Source organism: Echiichthys vipera, assembly GCF_963691815.1.
Source record: "Echiichthys vipera genome assembly, chromosome: 22".
NCBI lineage: Eukaryota > Metazoa > Chordata > Actinopteri > Perciformes > Trachinidae > Echiichthys > Echiichthys vipera.
In genome coordinates this window covers 10,282,755-10,299,855 of record NC_139847.1, presented here as the reverse complement: position 1 = coordinate 10,299,855, position 17,101 = coordinate 10,282,755, and the positions used below count along the sequence as shown (strand labels likewise).

At 41.5% G+C, this 17,101-nt stretch overlaps 2 protein-coding genes across 3 annotated transcripts in view; both read left to right on the top strand.

The window, feature by feature from the left end:
• The first annotated feature begins 1,145 nt into the window (after nucleotides 1–1,145).
• Nucleotides 1,146–4,150, top strand: msantd1 (Myb/SANT-like DNA-binding domain containing 1). Its single transcript, XM_083937308.1, has 3 exons — nucleotides 1,146–1,493; nucleotides 1,573–1,860; nucleotides 3,462–4,150. Exons 1-3 carry the CDS (start codon nucleotides 1,240–1,242, stop codon nucleotides 3,751–3,753), a joined length of 834 nt encoding a protein of 277 aa, XP_083793434.1. The 5' UTR covers nucleotides 1,146–1,239; the 3' UTR covers nucleotides 3,754–4,150.
• Nucleotides 4,151–7,037: 2,887 nt separating this feature from the next.
• Nucleotides 7,038–17,101, top strand: part of LOC310963722 (regulator of G-protein signaling 12-like) — a gene marked incomplete at its 5' end in the record, with an annotated part of 38,439 nt that continues 28,375 nt past the window's right edge. Inside the window, 2 exons of one of the 2 annotated variants that reach the window (XM_083936633.1) lie at nucleotides 7,038–8,795; nucleotides 10,670–10,762. In XM_083936633.1, the coding sequence (XP_083792759.1) occupies nucleotides 7,038–8,795; nucleotides 10,670–10,762 (1,851 nt within the window). Of the gene's footprint in view, nucleotides 8,796–10,669; nucleotides 10,763–16,205; nucleotides 16,455–17,101 lie in introns of those variants that run through there. The other variant, XM_083936635.1, reaches the window with a different exon arrangement.

Here is a 17,101-nt window from a genome sequence, read left to right as displayed (position 1 = left end):
GAAAACGCACTGGCTGTCTGTCAAGTTACTGAGGAGCAGATGGGTTAGGGGTCTAATCAGGCCACAACTGAGTTAAGCCAGACTGACAGCAACTAGTGGCGCTAATGAAGATAAAGTGACGGTGGGCTTGTGATAGTGCATTACCATTTCTAGCAAAAGTCAGTATGGAGGGACGAGCAGGAAGCAAAATGCTGCAGGGGAAAGACTGGTTTGGGGGTTTACTGTAAATGTATTTGTGTAAAAGACAGTGTGGCTTTGATGCAAATATATTCTTGAAAGAAAGATGGGAACCGAGTGAGAGAAAGGGAGCGAGAGACAAGAGGAAATAAATGCACATTCTACGGTAGATTACGGTGCTTTAGACAAAGATCCACCCCTTGCTGAGATCTAAATGGGGGAGGGGTCTCCAACTGGAGAAACCCCTCCTGCAGGGGTCCATTGTCTACAACCCGTGGCTATGAATAGAAAGCTGATTACAGATTACAGGGCAGTCAGCAATTTGCAGGGGTACCAATGCTTGTCCACCACGTTACCATTTTGTCTGAGAGGCTGTGTCTCCCCTGTTACAGTTATTCAGTGAAAGGTTTTTGCTTGTCTTTTAGATCTAAACAGCAAACTCAAAGTGTTTTCAGTGCCTTCTTCACCATGCCAGATAAAGCTAATCCTCCTTCGTCTCAAAATGACTTGTCTATTATTAAAAGCTTTTAAATGGAGCAGTGAGTTGGCTGATGACCAAATCCAGTGTCTTGTTGCCAAGGAAACGCATATCCTCACCTCTCCTTTTTTTCCCCGCACCTCCCTAGAGGCTCATATTTCAAACTGCCAGCAATCTCATGCACTCACACTGCTGCCTTTCAGCTAAAAGCTTTTTGTGCTGCCAGTGGAGCAGCGCGGAGCAGCATGGAGAGAGCAGATGGGAGTGGTTTAAAGAGAGGGAGGGAAAATGAAGTGCCTCCCTTCTCGTTGCCAAGGCAACTTGATGTCACGGTGACATCACACAGCACTAAAAGCTTTTAACCGGATTCCTCTCCCGCCTTAGGCCCCATTTTGAGTCCTCTTTCAGCTAGGCTAGGGGGGAAGGGCACATGCAGGACGGTGTGTGTGCCTGCTTGCATGTATCACTCCTTCACTGCAGATTCAACACAGCTCTTAGCACAGTAAAAGACTTTCAAATTCAACCACTAAAGATCCTGTTTCTGCAAACACAGCCAGCACAGGCCAAGAGAAACCATTTCAAAAATGGCAACAGAGGACGCTTTCAGCTACCTCTTAGCAGGTCACAGTGAGAAACACAGGCGGGCCCCGAACTGGACCGACGGGGAAATGAAAGCCCTCCTGTACGTGTGGGAGGAACACCACCACGAACTGAAAATGAGCAAGAGGAACGCCAAGGTTTACGAGAAGATGTCCCAGAGGTTTTTCCAGCTGACTGGAGAGCAGCGTTTCAAAGAGGAGATCAAGATGAAAATCACCAACATGTCATTTCAGTACAGGCAAGTGCACCAGACCAGAGGTATGACTTCAAACTCCAGCTTGTGTATGACTTTAATCATCTATTTTTTGATCCAACAGGCGATTAAAAACCTTAGCCGGTGAAAGTGGGGAGATGCCGGACTGGCCCTATTATAAGGCCATCGAGAAGATCCTCTGCAAGCCGCTGGAGAATGGGAGGGTGATCTCTTTGGAGTTTCAGGGCTCCACTGCAGGTCCCTCCACGTCCTCCCAGTCTACAGACAACCTGCAGTCAGAGGAGGGGGCGATAGGATACCTGCCAGAGTACACAGGCTCCTCAGATGAGATGGAGATCAAACAAGAGCTGGACTCTTTGAGCTCTGACAGTGAGCACACACAGGGCTCCAGGTAACAGGAACTATGAGATGTGTTGTCTGTGTCAAAGGTAAAAACAGGTTGATGAACTTGTTTCAGGGGAGCAATCCACCAAAGTATTTTAGTTTCAAATTATTGACCCTATAACTTATAACGGCAGCTGCACCGTTGAGAGAGGAGAGCTGTAGCTACAGCAAAAAGCTGAAATTGAGGAAAACAAAGACTTAAAGTTTCTCCGTAGACTTTGTATTTTAGAACAACAAAAACAAAGAAATTTAGAAAAAAAAATTCAAGAAACATGAAGCGGCAATATGATTTAGAATATAATACAAACTTAATGTATTCTTCTTTATGTGTTCTTTCTATCATTTGTTAATAATTACCCTGACCTGGATAGCTTATTTACAATTTCCTAAATATGTGATTTAAAAGTAGCTTAACCACTACAAAAAATGAACACCACTAGAGTCAAAAGCAGAGGCTTGTGTCTAGGTTGTCTCTAAAGAAATGCAAAAGTCCTGCAAGATGGTTAAGGCATCGACCTTGAATGGTTAATATAAGTAAGTAGGCTTGGCAGGAAGTGAGTCTTAAAAGAGTTTTTGCAAGTGTTCCCACATCTAGGGTTACTATCTAGACACAAACAGCGTTGAGATGGCAGTTACTCATTCTCTGCTTAGCTAGGCTAGTTACCTTTTTAACAGGCATAGGGTAGCTTAGCGTGTTGTTATCTTCTATGACTTAGCCGCTGCCTTATTTAAATGGGATAACAAACTAAATTACCACAATGTTAGTTAATCAAAATGCTTGGTTTCAATTAGAGGAATCAGCTTTGGGGGGAAAATAGGTAAAGATAACATTAGCAAAGGTAAGCTGTGGCTATCTTTAGCTAGCTTTAACTGGATATGGCACTTTTGTTTAATCAGATTTAGAAATACTTTAATAATCCCAGGGGGGAATTATTTTTGCTACAAAACTCCAGATATTCAAACAACAAATGTGTCCAAATTTGGAGGACAACAAACAGTGTCAGCTATTTTAAAGTTTTGTTTTGTGTTTAACTGTGTTTGGTTGCATTCATATACACTGTTTTTGTTTGAAATCGACATAACTGCTGAAGAATATGGAAAAAGTCAGGCTACATTTTGCTATAGCCAAGGCTAACTTCAGCCAGCTTTAGCTGTGTAGTTGACTGGTTTGTTATTTAGCTGTGTTTCAGTAGCTTTAAATACAATATATAGTCCTATACAATGTTTTCTTTAAAAGTATACATATATGACATAACAATAACATAATCATATGTGATACATTTTCTTGTATATCAGGTAAAGCTGGTCTTAACTAGGCTAAATTTTGACCTAATGACTTTTGACTTTGGCAACCAATTCAGTATTTTTCATTAACTTTAAAATACTTTTGATAGGGTACTAGATGTTAGGAAACACTAGATTTGTGAAACGGATGACATATACTAAGCTTAACCATTCAAGGTCAATGCTAACCTTAATCTTAACCATATCCAGAGACTTTCGCAGATCTTTGGTTACCATCCAAACATGACCCTGTTTTAGATCAAAATACTGAAAATGAGCTTTTGCACCCAGAGATGATATTTTATTACATTCTCTGTTCTCCAGCTCTCACCCTACTTCAGCCAGGAAAAGACATGGCAACAAGAACCTGTCCGTGAAGAGGAAGAAACTGCGGTTGATGCAGGCCATGTTACAGCAACAAAAGAGGTCGAGCCGGGCCATAGAGGAGACGTGCAGGGAAGTCCGTCGCGCCATGCACCAACAGAATCTGCTCCAGGTCCAGTGTCTGCAGTTGCAGGAACGTATGATGAACCTTCTGGAGAAGATGATCCAGCCTCCCTCTGCCACGTCAGCATCATGGGGTCAGAGTGGGGTCGAAGGTCCTGTGAACCCATGAAGTGTGAGGGTTAGGGTTCTCTGGGAAGGCTCACGGTCTTGCACCATCTATAACCTTGTTGAAACAAGAATCAAGTATATTCATTTTGGATTTCAAATCAACATGGAACATTTTTAAGGTTTATCGCGTTGCATATGTCAAAGTGTAACAGTACAGAGACTGTACAAAACGGTACCAAAATATGCTGTTACGACTTATGAAGTTGTCATCAGCCTGACTATGATTAATGGAAGACAACCATGTAAATAACCATACTGATATAGGCTGGCACTTTAGCATCTACCTTGCCCCAAAGTGAGCTTTCACTGTAGGGATTACTATCAGATCTTTTGTCTTGATAATTTATCAAGTGCCCTATTAAAATCACTGTGGGAACAGCCAGGCAAAAAAGAGAATTATCTTGTCATTTAATTTTTCTCACTGTGCCAGGGTAATTAGAAGTTGTGAACGTTTGATGCCAAAACAGGACAATTTATAACATTTTGAACCAATAGTTTAGGCATAAACCCTGCTGTTTGTTGAAGTGATTAGAGGAACCTGTCAGAAATTGACAACATAACAGCAGCCCCCAAGCATGTCATGTTTGTGCACAATAGCAGCACAGCCAGGAGTCCTACTGACAAAAACATGCTGGCCTACCGTCTCCCGTGTATGAGACAGAATTGCTTCTAACCTTGCTTATACAATGTCATACTGATTTGGCTGTACAGAAAAGAAACAGGTAAAAACACGATCCTCTAAAGAATGAAGTTACATTTCCTGATTTCGTCTGATATAGCTGTTCAAGGTGAATCTCATTTCAATGCAATAAATAAGAATTAAACAAATATTGATTCCACCGACTCATTCTTCTATTCATATCCAGCAGCTGTGACCGCACATCATGCGCACTTATTGGACTGACAAAGGACAAACAAAGAACATACAGTTTAATTTTTTGGTGGCATTGGGCTTTAGGTAGGCCTATTATAAATGCAAACAGAACAAGTTTGTTTCCCCTGAGATTTATATACTTTAATATGCAAACTTATCCTGTCCTTATATTCATTTCTGATGTGTAAAACAACAGTCTAATATTATTTATTGTCTTTCATTGTTACTGCAGAGTAATCATTGAAATGCAAAAATACACATAGCTAAGGACTAAAAGAGCCCAACTGGTAAGGCCTTTGCCTTCCAGCCTATTTTAAGAGGATCTGGAGAAACTGGGGATTAAGTATGTTCCATCACCAACTCCATGGAAGTCACTGCTTCTTGGAAATAAAAATGCACACTACTGTTGCGTCAATATGAAATGCAAATATTGCTTTCTGTTATACTGATAAACTACATAAAAAATAAACACTTAAAGTATAATGAAATAATAATTATTATTATAAACTATTATATATTCATATTTCCTCTTATGATTGTCAGTCAGTTACTCCCTCTTTTCGGCAAAGGTGTTGTAGGCGGCACATGTGTAGTAAACCCATGTGACACTGTGCAACCGTTGCAGCCCTTTGACCAGAGACAGATATTTACAACCGCTCCAGTGTGGAAGAGACAGGGGAGGGGGCGATCCACATGCAAAGTGGTTGAGGGATACTGCAGCAACAGTATAGCAAGATCATATGGGTAAGACTTATCTTAATAGCCTATTGTGTCGTTTGTTTTTATTATGCTGCGAACTCATTGAATGAGTGAATATGTGTTGTGCATTTTGAAATGTACCGTGCTCTTCCGTGGCATATTTCCGGGATGATTACATATCTTTCAAAGTGCTTTCAACCCTAGTATGTATATAGTTAATGGCGTCGCTTACTAAAAAAACTTCTACGCATTTAAATTTGATTTACTTGGGCGTAAAATAACGTGTCATCAATATCAACCAATAGCGTGCCTCCAATCGTTTGAATGTGGAACGGGGCGGGCGCGGTGATTGGTTAGAAAGGCGCGTCACGTGTTCCAGAGACGTTACGCTGTCATGGTTACAATGAAAGACGCTTTGTGAGTGAATGGAGGGTGGGTTGTGGTGGTGGTCTCGCGTTGCCATATGGACTACTGAATCACGGCAGGGATACGAATTGTTAAAAAAAAAAAGAACGTGTAATGTGAAAAATGTAAACGTTTGGACGAATAGCAGCGTGAATGTAAATTCGCGGGAGTTTTTGTGGAACTTTTCACCGCTGGAAAAGGTAATTTAAAAAGTTAAACTTACTCCACACACGGCTTCATTGTGGTAATAGACTCGGGTTTAGCGTTAATGCGAAGGTAACTAAGCTAACTTTGGTGTAACTGATACAAATGAAATGTCCCACGGTGGTTATTCAGGTGATGGAAAGGGTTTAACTTGTGTGGTTAGTAGAGTATTGGAACATTTAAAAACAGCGGTTGACCAAAACCAAAGAGTCTGGTTGTCATTGAAGTGTTGGTGAGTAGGGAGCCAGCTGGCACTTTGTTTTGGGGGAGTGGGTGGAGCGTTGTTTGGGAACACAAGCTTTTTGTGTCTTATCTCTGACAGATAATTGCTAAAATAAGATTGATAATGGTTTTATTTGATTTATTATTTACTTAAGAGTTAAAAAAAAAAAGCTAGAGAAACACCCGCCCCTTGTTTTAGTGTAGTGTATTTGTAATTCTCTTTTTAAGAAACGACCCCAACAAAAATGATCTATTATTGTATAAAACACTAACTAAGCATAATTATTATACTGTGGAACATTGGAAAAAAATCAAAAGATGATCACTATGAAATTTTTCAGCTATAGATTTGATGATTATGAAATTTAATTGTTTAAGTTTTTGAATGGAAAAAAAAGAGCATACAATCTTCTGGTCAACATTGCATCCTCTCTTTCCTTTATTTTGTCTCAAATGACTGTAAACTAAATGTCTTTGGGTCTTGTTGTTTGGACATAATATCCGGAAACTGTGATGGTGTTTTTCACTATTTTGACAAGATCAAACTCAATTCATTGAAAAGGAATTTGGCAGATTAAGCAATAATAAAAAGTAAATGCTGCAGCTTTATAGTAACGTATAATGCTTCAAATGACCACCATAACATGTCTCTGCTAATGAGAAACTTCATTATTGTCCAATCCTGTGGGATAATTCTCCTTTTCCCATCTTTTGTATAATTGCATGTATGGCAGACAAACAAAGTGCTTTAAAATGTCGTTTCTTCCTGTCTTCCTGTGCCCATGTTGTGTAACTGTAGGATGACAACAACACAATAGTGTTGGCAACTGGCAAGTGTTATAGTTCCCACACACTGGATCTCACAACACCCTCCAACAAAGATGAGGATACAGGGACAGCCTGAGGGCGCAAGGAGGCGCCTGGATTTAAATTCAGTCGGTGAGCTGAGGGGTGTGGAGCTCATCCGTGGTCGGGCAGGATATGGCTTTACCATTTCAGGACAGGGGCCATGTCTGTTGAGTGGCATCCTGGAGGGAAGCCCTGCTGACCTCGTGGGACTCAAGCAGGGGGATACCATCATGGCCATCAATGGAACTGACGTGTCCACTGCTTTGCATGAGACTGTGGTCCAGTTGATTGGCAGCTGCAAAGGACCCTTGCAGTTGGTGGTGCATGCTGCGAGCCGAGTCATGGAGAACCCCATTCTGAATGATGCCAAATTTGGGATTGGCCAGAAAAATTGTATTTTTCAAAAAGCAGGTGTTCTCCGCACTATCTCATATGATTCAAGCAACTCCTCCTTTAACTCAAGTCATGCTATCAACACCAAACAGAGGCCAGTGTCAGAGCCCGATATGTCACAGTGGTCACAACAATGGAACTCTTTAGCTGAGCAACCAAAGGAGGAAACAGACTCTGTGTTTACAGACACAGAAGAAGCCAATCCAGATTGGAGTATGTTAAACATGACCTTGGTTGTGGGCTACCTGAGCTCCACAGAGCTGATTTTAAACACTACAGGATCAGAGGAGGACTGTTTGAAAGCCATTAGGGAGAGAATACGACTGTTGGGAACAGAGCAGAACACCCATACTCTGGTGATGATGAAGATCATGTTTGACTGCATCCGACTTTGTGATGATGCAGGAGCTGTTTTGGCAGCCTTTCCTGCTGAGAACCTGGTTTTGGGGGCTATGTGTGCTGAAGACCCACGTTTTTTATGCCTGGTCACTACAGCACACATAATCAATGGCCGTGTACCTGAGGATGGTCCTCTGCGGGCATCCTGTCATGTTTTCTTCATTGACCCTGAGCTGGGAAACCATGAGGACCATATAGGCATTGCTGGGCGCTTTGGCTTCGACTGCACTCCAGATCCAGATGCCTTGGGCTGCCTGCAATTCCCTCAGACTCCCCCAGATGTTCTTCACTTTGTCACAGTCCTGTACAGTGATATGGGAGAGGCTGTGGAGAGGCTTCGAGTCAAACTGGACATGGAGTTTCAGCAGCAAGTCAAGGAGAGTGGCAGCACAGGCAAACAAGGCAGTGCCAGCAGCAATGGGGACAGTGGAATTGGAAATGCCTCACCCCCTGAGGAAAGAGCGGACAGGGATTTTCCTTCTGCAATCCGAAACCACCCTGGGGCCCACCTCCCCAGCTGTCCATGGGATTATCCTCTGGCTGAGGACCTCACCCCAATAAACCTCTCCACGAATGGCCATAAACTCAATCCAGATAACAGTGCCAGCACACATTCCCTTTCAGAGTCACTACCTGGCCCTGACTCTCTTCATAGCTTTTATGGAGGTCCTCCACCCAGGCTGGAGTTTCAGTTTAAGCCCCCACCCCCTCCTCTGCCTTTGAGTAAAAAAACAAACTTCTTTGGAGACCCTCTTAGAGGTAGCCAAAGGTGGTTCTCAAAGCCAAAATGGCCCAAAGTCCAAAGCGATGATCCTGAGCCTCAGGTGACCAACAACTCCAGCATTACCGGCACAAATAACTTGCCTCCCCCCATGAGCCAGATCCCCTCAGACAGGTACTGCGCCGCAGAGGTCGTGATGCTCCCTCCCAGAGAGGAATGGACCAAGAGGTTTCTGGAACAGAGAGAGAAAAATCGGAAAGATGTTGGTACCAAAAATGTAAGTAAGGCCCTTTTATAACATTTTAAAACTGACTTTTAAAAGCAGCACATTTCTTGTAGTAGTGGATGATCTATTTACTTTGTCTATTGGGAAATGTTGAAAAAAGGTTTGTCAGATCAAAGGTGATCTGTGGTCTAAATAAGTGGTATTTTAATTTTAGAAGCCTGAAAAGGTGAAAACAAATATCCAATTATTCACCAAAATAAATAAAAAGATAAGACAAGTCTGACAACATTGTTTTGTGAAGCAAAAATGTGTTGTATCTGGTTCCTGTCCTGGTATGGTCACATGTAGGGGTCTAAATTCTGATCTAAATGAATTGCTTTAGTAACATTAACTAGTTAGTAAAAACAATTTTACTGCTTCGCAACAACAAGAGGGGTAACCAGCTTATCAAATACAATATTCTGCCATCTTTGCTGCAGTTTGAATATATGTAAAACTACAGATTTCTACATTTATTTATTTCCCTTACCTCAAAACTCAATTTGTGATTCATTTTTCTACAGGATTTTGAATACTGTACTGAGTCTTGTTTTTGCTCATATTTTCTGTATCCTTGCAGATCATTTCTTAGCCATGTGTTAATGAGAAATCCTTACACACACAGTGTAAATAGTTCCACTGTAAGCACAGTCCTGCTAAGACATCTGTTTCTGTACTTCATTCATGTTTATCACAGCGACACAGGAAGTATTAAATGGTCACATGGAGTCGAGTTTCCAGACACTGAGGGGGCGTTAGTAAGCCTCACATTGGTGATGCCTAACATGAAATACAATACCACTTTTTCAACAGTTTATTGGTGCTGAGTGTGAATTGAACTCAGACAGCACCTGTTATAACTCAATGATGTCATTGTCGTGTGCAGTTATGTTATTGTCTCCTCTGCCCACAAGATGGCCCTGTGTATCCATGTAGTCCTGGAAATTAAGCTCCTCAGGAAATCAATGAGATGTATCTGAATTGATTTATTTCTCTCAGCCATGGTCAGGTCAGCTTTAAAATCTATCAATTTTGAACTTTCATTTACAGTGTTAATTAAAGAGTATTTTTCTGTGTTGAAGCAGATTATGTCCTTGTCCCTTGGCCTGCACTAGATCAGAAAGGAGACAATCTTGTACAGGAAGCCAGACAAATTGCAGGGTAGAGCCCATGTCATGCAGCTGTAATTATCTGCAATTCTTATACTCTCCTCTTAAACATTAGACACAGCCTCTCCAATCATATAAATAGGGATGGCTGGTGAAATATCGCTAAAGTGATGGTCGGCACACTACCTTGGTGGTTCTGTCTTTTGACAGCGAGACTGGGAAATTAGTGCTTTTGTCTGGGTATTTTTGAAACAGGGTTGTAATACTTCAGGTTAACTTTATGTGACCATTCTGCACGTAGTCAGAGAGGACTGCGTGTCCTGTCTCACATTAAATCTAAATCTGTAAATATATAGAGAAATCTGTCAAATCTAGTAGAACATTTGAGATTTCCAGACCATCTACTTAAAATGACTAATCTCAAAGTATCCTCTCACAGGTAATTTATGGTAATAGTGTTACATTTTCATTTTCTCTTATTATCTTTGAGTCTCAGTCAGAAAGTGCACACAAACACTTTATTATTTACCATTTAAAGTATGCATAGTTTTTCAAACTTTTAGCAAGATGCATGCATAAGGATGGAGTTTCACCTCCATTAAGGACAACTGTATGTAATTAAATTGATATGAATTGAATTAGTAACTTGGACACACTACTGTTGGCTGACAGTCCTTTAATTCACATAGGGGTATGCAATCAAAACCAGTATAAACTACAAATATTACAAGGTTAAGGGGGTTGCTTGGCTCATCTGTCTCTCCTTTATTTTCATAGGGATCCAGGTTTTGGGGTATGGGTGTTGCCCGTGCCTCTAAACGCCGCTCCGCCAAACGTCTTAGCCTGGCACGATCACTGGATGACCTTGAGGTAAGCAGGAAGTCTCATTTCTGGTATTTTCCAGAACCTTCAGATATTTTAAGCTTCTTAATATGATTCATTTAGCTGTTGTTTGTCTTTAACAAAAGTTATTTCAAAAATGGAAAATCATCAGTGGTTTTCAGAGGTCTGCCACACTAATATGGACATTCAGCTGAACCATCCCCCTTTCTCATTCTGCTCTACTTTCAGCGCTTTTTTAACCTGTCATTTCCGTTGCCTTGAACTCTGCATTTGCTGCTGTTGCTCACAAAGTGGTCTTTGTGTGTGCCAGAGGCGTGGTCCTGTTTGTTTGGCCTCGCTAATGAGCACTGCTGCGCGACTGAATATCCTGCACTCACATTTTCTCATATTAATGTTGCTGAAGAACTTTCTTTCTCCATGCATGCATTACTCATGCCCACTGATTCATATTCACAGAAATACACGCACACTGGTCCTACATCTCATGATTGCTCTGAAGGCAAACGTCACCAACAGACACAAAAACAACCCAGAAAGTGGCATACTGTATTGCATATCCATGCGTTAGTCACAGACACACCCGCAGACCACACGTTGTACTTAAACCGCACACATATATCCTCAGGATTTTCCCAACACATAATAAACAGTACTGTTGTTGAAAAGGTCCAGGTTCTGAGCAGGTCCGCCCCAGATGTACAGCCACAGGATTAAAGGTAGCTATAAAAGGTTATGAGTTGCATAGTGCACACCACAACATTTATGCCTTCTTTCATTGTTGATTTACTTAATGGTTCTGCCCCTTATCCTTACTGTATCTTGTGAAGCTACAAACTTTTAAACAAGTTGTAAATCGTCTATTTTTGTTTTGTTTCTGCACTCCAAGTTGGCTAATGTGCTGAGTTCCCCGCACCGTTATATTTTGTTGCTATGGTTATGGCTTCCCAGCAGTTACAAATGATGTCGCATATATTTACTTCTGAGTTCACGATCATCCTTAGAAACTGATACAGTTGTTTTCCAAGCATTGTTATATATTTAGAAGTTCAAAGTTTAAAGGTGTTAGATGTTTTGTGCACATCTAGTACTTCACACACCTCCTCTAGATGCTATGACACCAACAGAGAGAGACAGGCTCAGGCTGGTCTAATGTGTTTCTCTAAGTGCCAGTGATGTAAAAAGAAACCTGTGACCTCTCCAGTGTCAGAAAATAAGGGGGACAAAGAACAAATATGCAGGACAAAAATGACTTGAGAAATCTCAGAATTACCCTAAAAATGTCACTGAGGTGTAAGAGTTGCCTCCAAGATTTCAAAAATTACACTGGAGATCTACATTAGAGAACAAAATATAAATACTTGATTTTATTGAGAAATACTGTTATTTTTTTTGTTCAGAATTTGATAGAATATCTGCTGTGGCTATACCACTGCTGCACTAGCATGTTTTTTTAATAACCAAGGCACTTTATTTCACTTTATTTTGTAAAAAAAAAAAAAAAAGCAGTGAGAACATTAACCACAGTGTCAGAAGAGAAGATTCAAACAATGTTTTCGTAGAGCTATAGGATTCAAAAATGAACAGGAAGCGTCGAGGCCACAGCTTTGAATGACTTCAGCACATCTGCGCCCACAGGACATCACTAGTTTCTCACACTGCTCTGGTTTGATCTTGGTCCATTCTTCTTCAGTCTCTTCCACAGTTCGGTAACTGTAGTGGGTTTCTTAGACATTACTTTGTTGCCGTTGATTTTCCAGAGATTCTTTATGGGGTTTAAATCTGGACTCTGACACTTCCTCCTCCAAATGTAACTGACTTCTTTAGACACTTTGGGTTCAGTCTCTCCCCAGACCAATGCCGAACATACTGTTTCCATCAAACCCAAAATAATTTAACTTTAGCAATGTGGTGGTTTGGGGGATGTTCTCTGCAGCAGGAGTTGGGCCTCTTGTACAGCTACATGGCAGGGTGAATGCAAACGTTTATGTGAACCTCCTTGGGCAACATACAATACCATCAGTGTAATCATCTCCCAATCAGCTGCAATTCTCAACATGCTAGTACAGCAGTGGTATAGCCACAGCTGATATATATTAAAAAATATCAATATTTTTGAATAATCAAGTATTACAAATTTGTTCTCTTATTTTGATCACCAGTGTATATACCAGTTTTGGCCAATCCTACATTAAGCCATCATTCTATTTTCATTCTATTCCTTTAATTTTCATTTCGTCTTTAACAGAAACTCATTATTGCGTGCAGTCATCTGTATAAAGAGATGGGCACGAGTAGTTAATTCCAAGATCAAGGGATGGCATCAATTCCTCGTGGGCCAATTTTACTACTCTTTTTTTCTAAATCTATTTTTAGAACGGAGCGCATCTTCCTGCAGGAATACTGATGCACAGCACACACATACAACCTTCCCTACACCTAATGGTTATTCACAATCAAAAGAATCAGTCATAGTTTCCCTTTAAGTATTTATTTTTCACAACCACAACTTCAAAACATTGTTTCCTTACAAAAACGTAGGCTAAATCTGTGTTCATGTTCTGTTAATGATCAGTCCCACTGTGGAGAACATGCGCTCGGCTGGCACAGAGGTTGCTGGTATCAGCAGGTGCTGCTTTGCTAGAATGCTCAGTTTTTTGTACTGGTGCCTATTGGACTTCCACCACTCCAGTGGGTTTTTAGAGGAAGAATGCATGGCTCTCTGAAACAAGCTTCTAGCTCATCAATACTCATATTTTTAAACTAGTCCTCCCCGAAGCCGGTGTCCAGTGCCTCTGTGCCTGCGATGTTGCGGCCCTGAGCCTCACTGCTTTCCCACTCCATATCATCTAGGCCTTGCATAATAACCCCTTCATGTAGGTCACACAACTTCTCTCGGATGGTGAGTCGTAGCACTGGTTTCAAAAATCCAAGGTGTTTGTGTCTCGGGTCAAGCACAGAAGCAAGAGGTGATGCATGCGGACTTGAGTGCCGTTCTTACCAATCGAGTTAATTGAAAACAAGGACTACTTGAGGAATCGATCACTCGCGCCCATCCCTACTGTTTAATGACAGTTTGTGTAACAAGGATTGTTTGGATGTTGGAACCATTGAGTTATGAGAGTGAGTTTTTCGTTGACAGGCATACATTGTGTAGAGCTGGCTATTAAAATGCAGTTCGCTGATCTTTAAACTTCTCATAGTCAAGTGGTTTTGTAAATCTGCATCCAGAAAGTTGGATATTAAATTAAATAAATATTCTTGGTGCAGGTATATCATAATTGCTTTGGTGACTGATGGTGAATTAACTGGATGACAAACCAAAGTACTTTGAATTGTCTTCTGTAAGGCAAACACAAGTAGGAATCCATTTCCATGTAAACAGTTCAGTGCTGTGCAAACAGAGGTGTCTGCTGTTTGTTTTGCACAGAGTCATATCAACTGTAGTTGTTGTTATTTCCCCATAAGACACAAGATCGCTTCAATTTGCTTCTCATGTATCTCGATGTATAATCTGTCCTGATCTTATTTGCTTACTGGTGGACACATGTAACTATGTACAGTAAGGGTAACACTGTTTCTATATATATAATATTCAATCTATAATTGAATTCCGATCATTTATTCTTCTTTCAAAAATGAAAAAATACTTTTCATTTATCAACCTAGTATAAAAATATAGGCTTTACCATTTGGTTATTGCTTATAGACTATTTATTTATTGAACTACCAGAAAACATGCTATATCAGGGGACTGTGATATTGTTATTGAGATATGTAATGACCAGTATAGAGATAGAAGATTTTGGCCACATTGGCCAGCCATAACTCTACTTCCTATGTGAGAAGATCCAGTAAATCTGAAAACCGGTTCCCAATGTGCACCCAACACATAGGTATTCAGACCGCATCTAATCAAGAACAGGAATTTACCCCATGCAGTTTTGAACTATGGTGCGGTAGGCCTATACATTCCAGGTAATAGTACCATAGGGGATGTTTCATGGTTGTCAAAGGCAATTAGATTCTCACCTCTTGCCCCTGGGCTCTTGTTTCAAGGGCTGAGCTTCACCCTGGTTCATGGTCAGAGATTTGATGCCTAAAAAAAAAGCCCCTTCCACAGCAATCCAAAGCCCATCCATTGGCATTACCAAGTGTGTCCTTATAAAGACTTCTGTACAAAAGTTGGTGGTTTTATTTAAGCAACTAACGTCAGCAGATCAGACAGTAGAAACAGACTAGAAAGTGAACTTTCTTTCTCTTTTGAAGGCTGTGCACTACTTCAGAGAGAATATAGATAATAAACCTATCAAGCCTACAGACTACACTAAGCCGTTGACCTTAAATGGTCCAATTGCTGTTGTGCAAACTCAAGGGGTTGAGGTGTTTGAAGAGTTTCTGCAGCACTCTCTAACTTGTACATTGTTGTGAAGGATGTTCTCATGGCAAGTTTAGCAAAAATACGTGATAAGCTCTCAGTCAGTGCATGCATCTGGACTCACAAGGACACCGTGAGACTATTTTGGAGTTCACCATCAGTGCTCAGGTCAGACCCCTGCGGATAACCCCTGTATGTGGCCTCGCTGCATGTTGTGGACGAGCCCAGAACAATTTGGACGCGTGTGGCCCTGTTGCTTTTTCCATGGTCGGCGGTGTGCGTCACAGTGGCTAGAACAGGAATGAGAAAATGCTTGTTATTATTCTTCACATTACAAAGGCTCTGTCTGACACATAGCTTTCGCAACCCGCGCACCAAGTCCTATGTAATCTTGTGCTTTTTGAAGCGTTTTGATATGCTTTTCTGGTTCAGTAGAGGGGGAGAACTGCTGTACAAATCTCTGTTTGTGCCGATTCGTCTTCCCTGTGTCTTGTGATGACGGGTGTTTTTAAAGCGTGTTGAGCTTTTGTAGTCAGATCCCCTTATGTTTGGGCATGTCTAAGAATGTGCTGTTTTGTACCTCCTTATTTCCACACAGAGCTTGTCACAGCCCTATATACAAATGTCCGCACATCCCACCACTATGAGCCTATTTTTTACTCATCACAGACTCCTTGTTTCTAGCTCTAAACAGATGCTTTCGACACTGAAACACACAGTGTGTTCAACTTTGCAGAGGTGACACCATTAGCAGGCTCCTGTGCCCATGCTCACACTCTGTCTTTTGGGATATCGCTGCATATAAAAACATCTGTTAATGTGAGTTAGTTAAAGCACGTTGTTTTATTCATGCATACTCTAGGTGCCTGCTGGGAAATTTGGGGGCACATCTTTTGCTCCATGAGTGTGAAGTTCCTCCTTTTAGGTGTGGAGACATTAGTAGCTCTTGTTTGCACGCCTGCGGGTAATAGATCTATCTTGTGGGCGTAGCAGAAACCAAGAGAAGGCATGAAGACACAGAGAGGGAAAGAGGAGGAATTTACAGCAAAGAGAGAGAGGGAGGGAGAGAGAGAGAGAGCGAGAGAGAGACAGAAGCAGGCAGCAGAGGAAGAGAGGGAGCATTTGAACTCCCAGTAGCTGTCAGGATTGTCGGCTCTCCTGCACGCTCTCTCCTCTCCCGTTGAGCTCTGTCTCTCTGCACTGCAAACACCGACTTGCACACGCACCGTGGAGCTCCAGCGGATGGACTGGTTTACACACACCAGGCGTGTGGAGCAGCCCTGAGAACGAGCCAAACCCACGCACACAGCGCCATACATGGAGCAAACTTTGACTCTCAACTCTGTAAGTCTTGCCATGAAATCTTCACTTCTCTTCAGTGCAGCGGTGCCATCCTCATCTTCCCTGCCACCGTTACTTCTCCGTCTTTGGGCTCTTTGTAGCTCCTGTTGTAGCCTTTGAGCGGCATACAGTGGTTAGCTTGTGTGGTCTGTCAGAGGAATGTTTTGACCAGTGCCAGCTGAACTCTCATGTGCTGTATGACACACACTGCGCTGCTCTATACAGCAAAATGTGGTCTAGCATCTATATCAGGATGCATGCTGACTTTAAATTAGACGTTACACTAAAAGGGTTTTGTGAAGCGACCAAAGATTATTCTTATAAACTGCACATCAAGGGTCGCTTATTGGCCTTTGAATGAAGTGCGCTCTGTTGCGCTCGCCTTGAGCGTGAACTGATTTTTTTTTTTTACAATCACTTTGTGGCATTGTGAGAAGTTAGATTCAGTGTGAGGGAAATGGAGATCAAAGGTTGTGGTTGTCAGATAGAATAAGATGCCAAGTGAGCATTGTGTTTTGAGACGATCATGTAATCGCTGCAGTTAAGTTCTAACTTGACATGGTTGCCTGTGGTTTTGCCTTGCCCCTATTGGCTTTGTGCAGGCATGTTCCCGTTGTGATTCACTTATCTCAGAAAGATGCCTTTTTTCG

Excerpts from the sequence above, each read along its gene's own strand:
- msantd1 (XM_083937308.1), top strand. The coding sequence starts at position 1,240 with ATGGCAACAGAGGACGCTTTCAGCTACCTCTTAGCAGGTCACAGTGAG. Across the intron at positions 1,494-1,572 it reads AACATGTCATTTCAGTACAG|GCGATTAAAAACCTTAGCCG; the intron begins GCAAGTGCACCA and ends TTGATCCAACAG. Across the intron at positions 1,861-3,461 it reads GAGCACACACAGGGCTCCAG|CTCTCACCCTACTTCAGCCA; the intron begins GTAACAGGAACT and ends TCTGTTCTCCAG.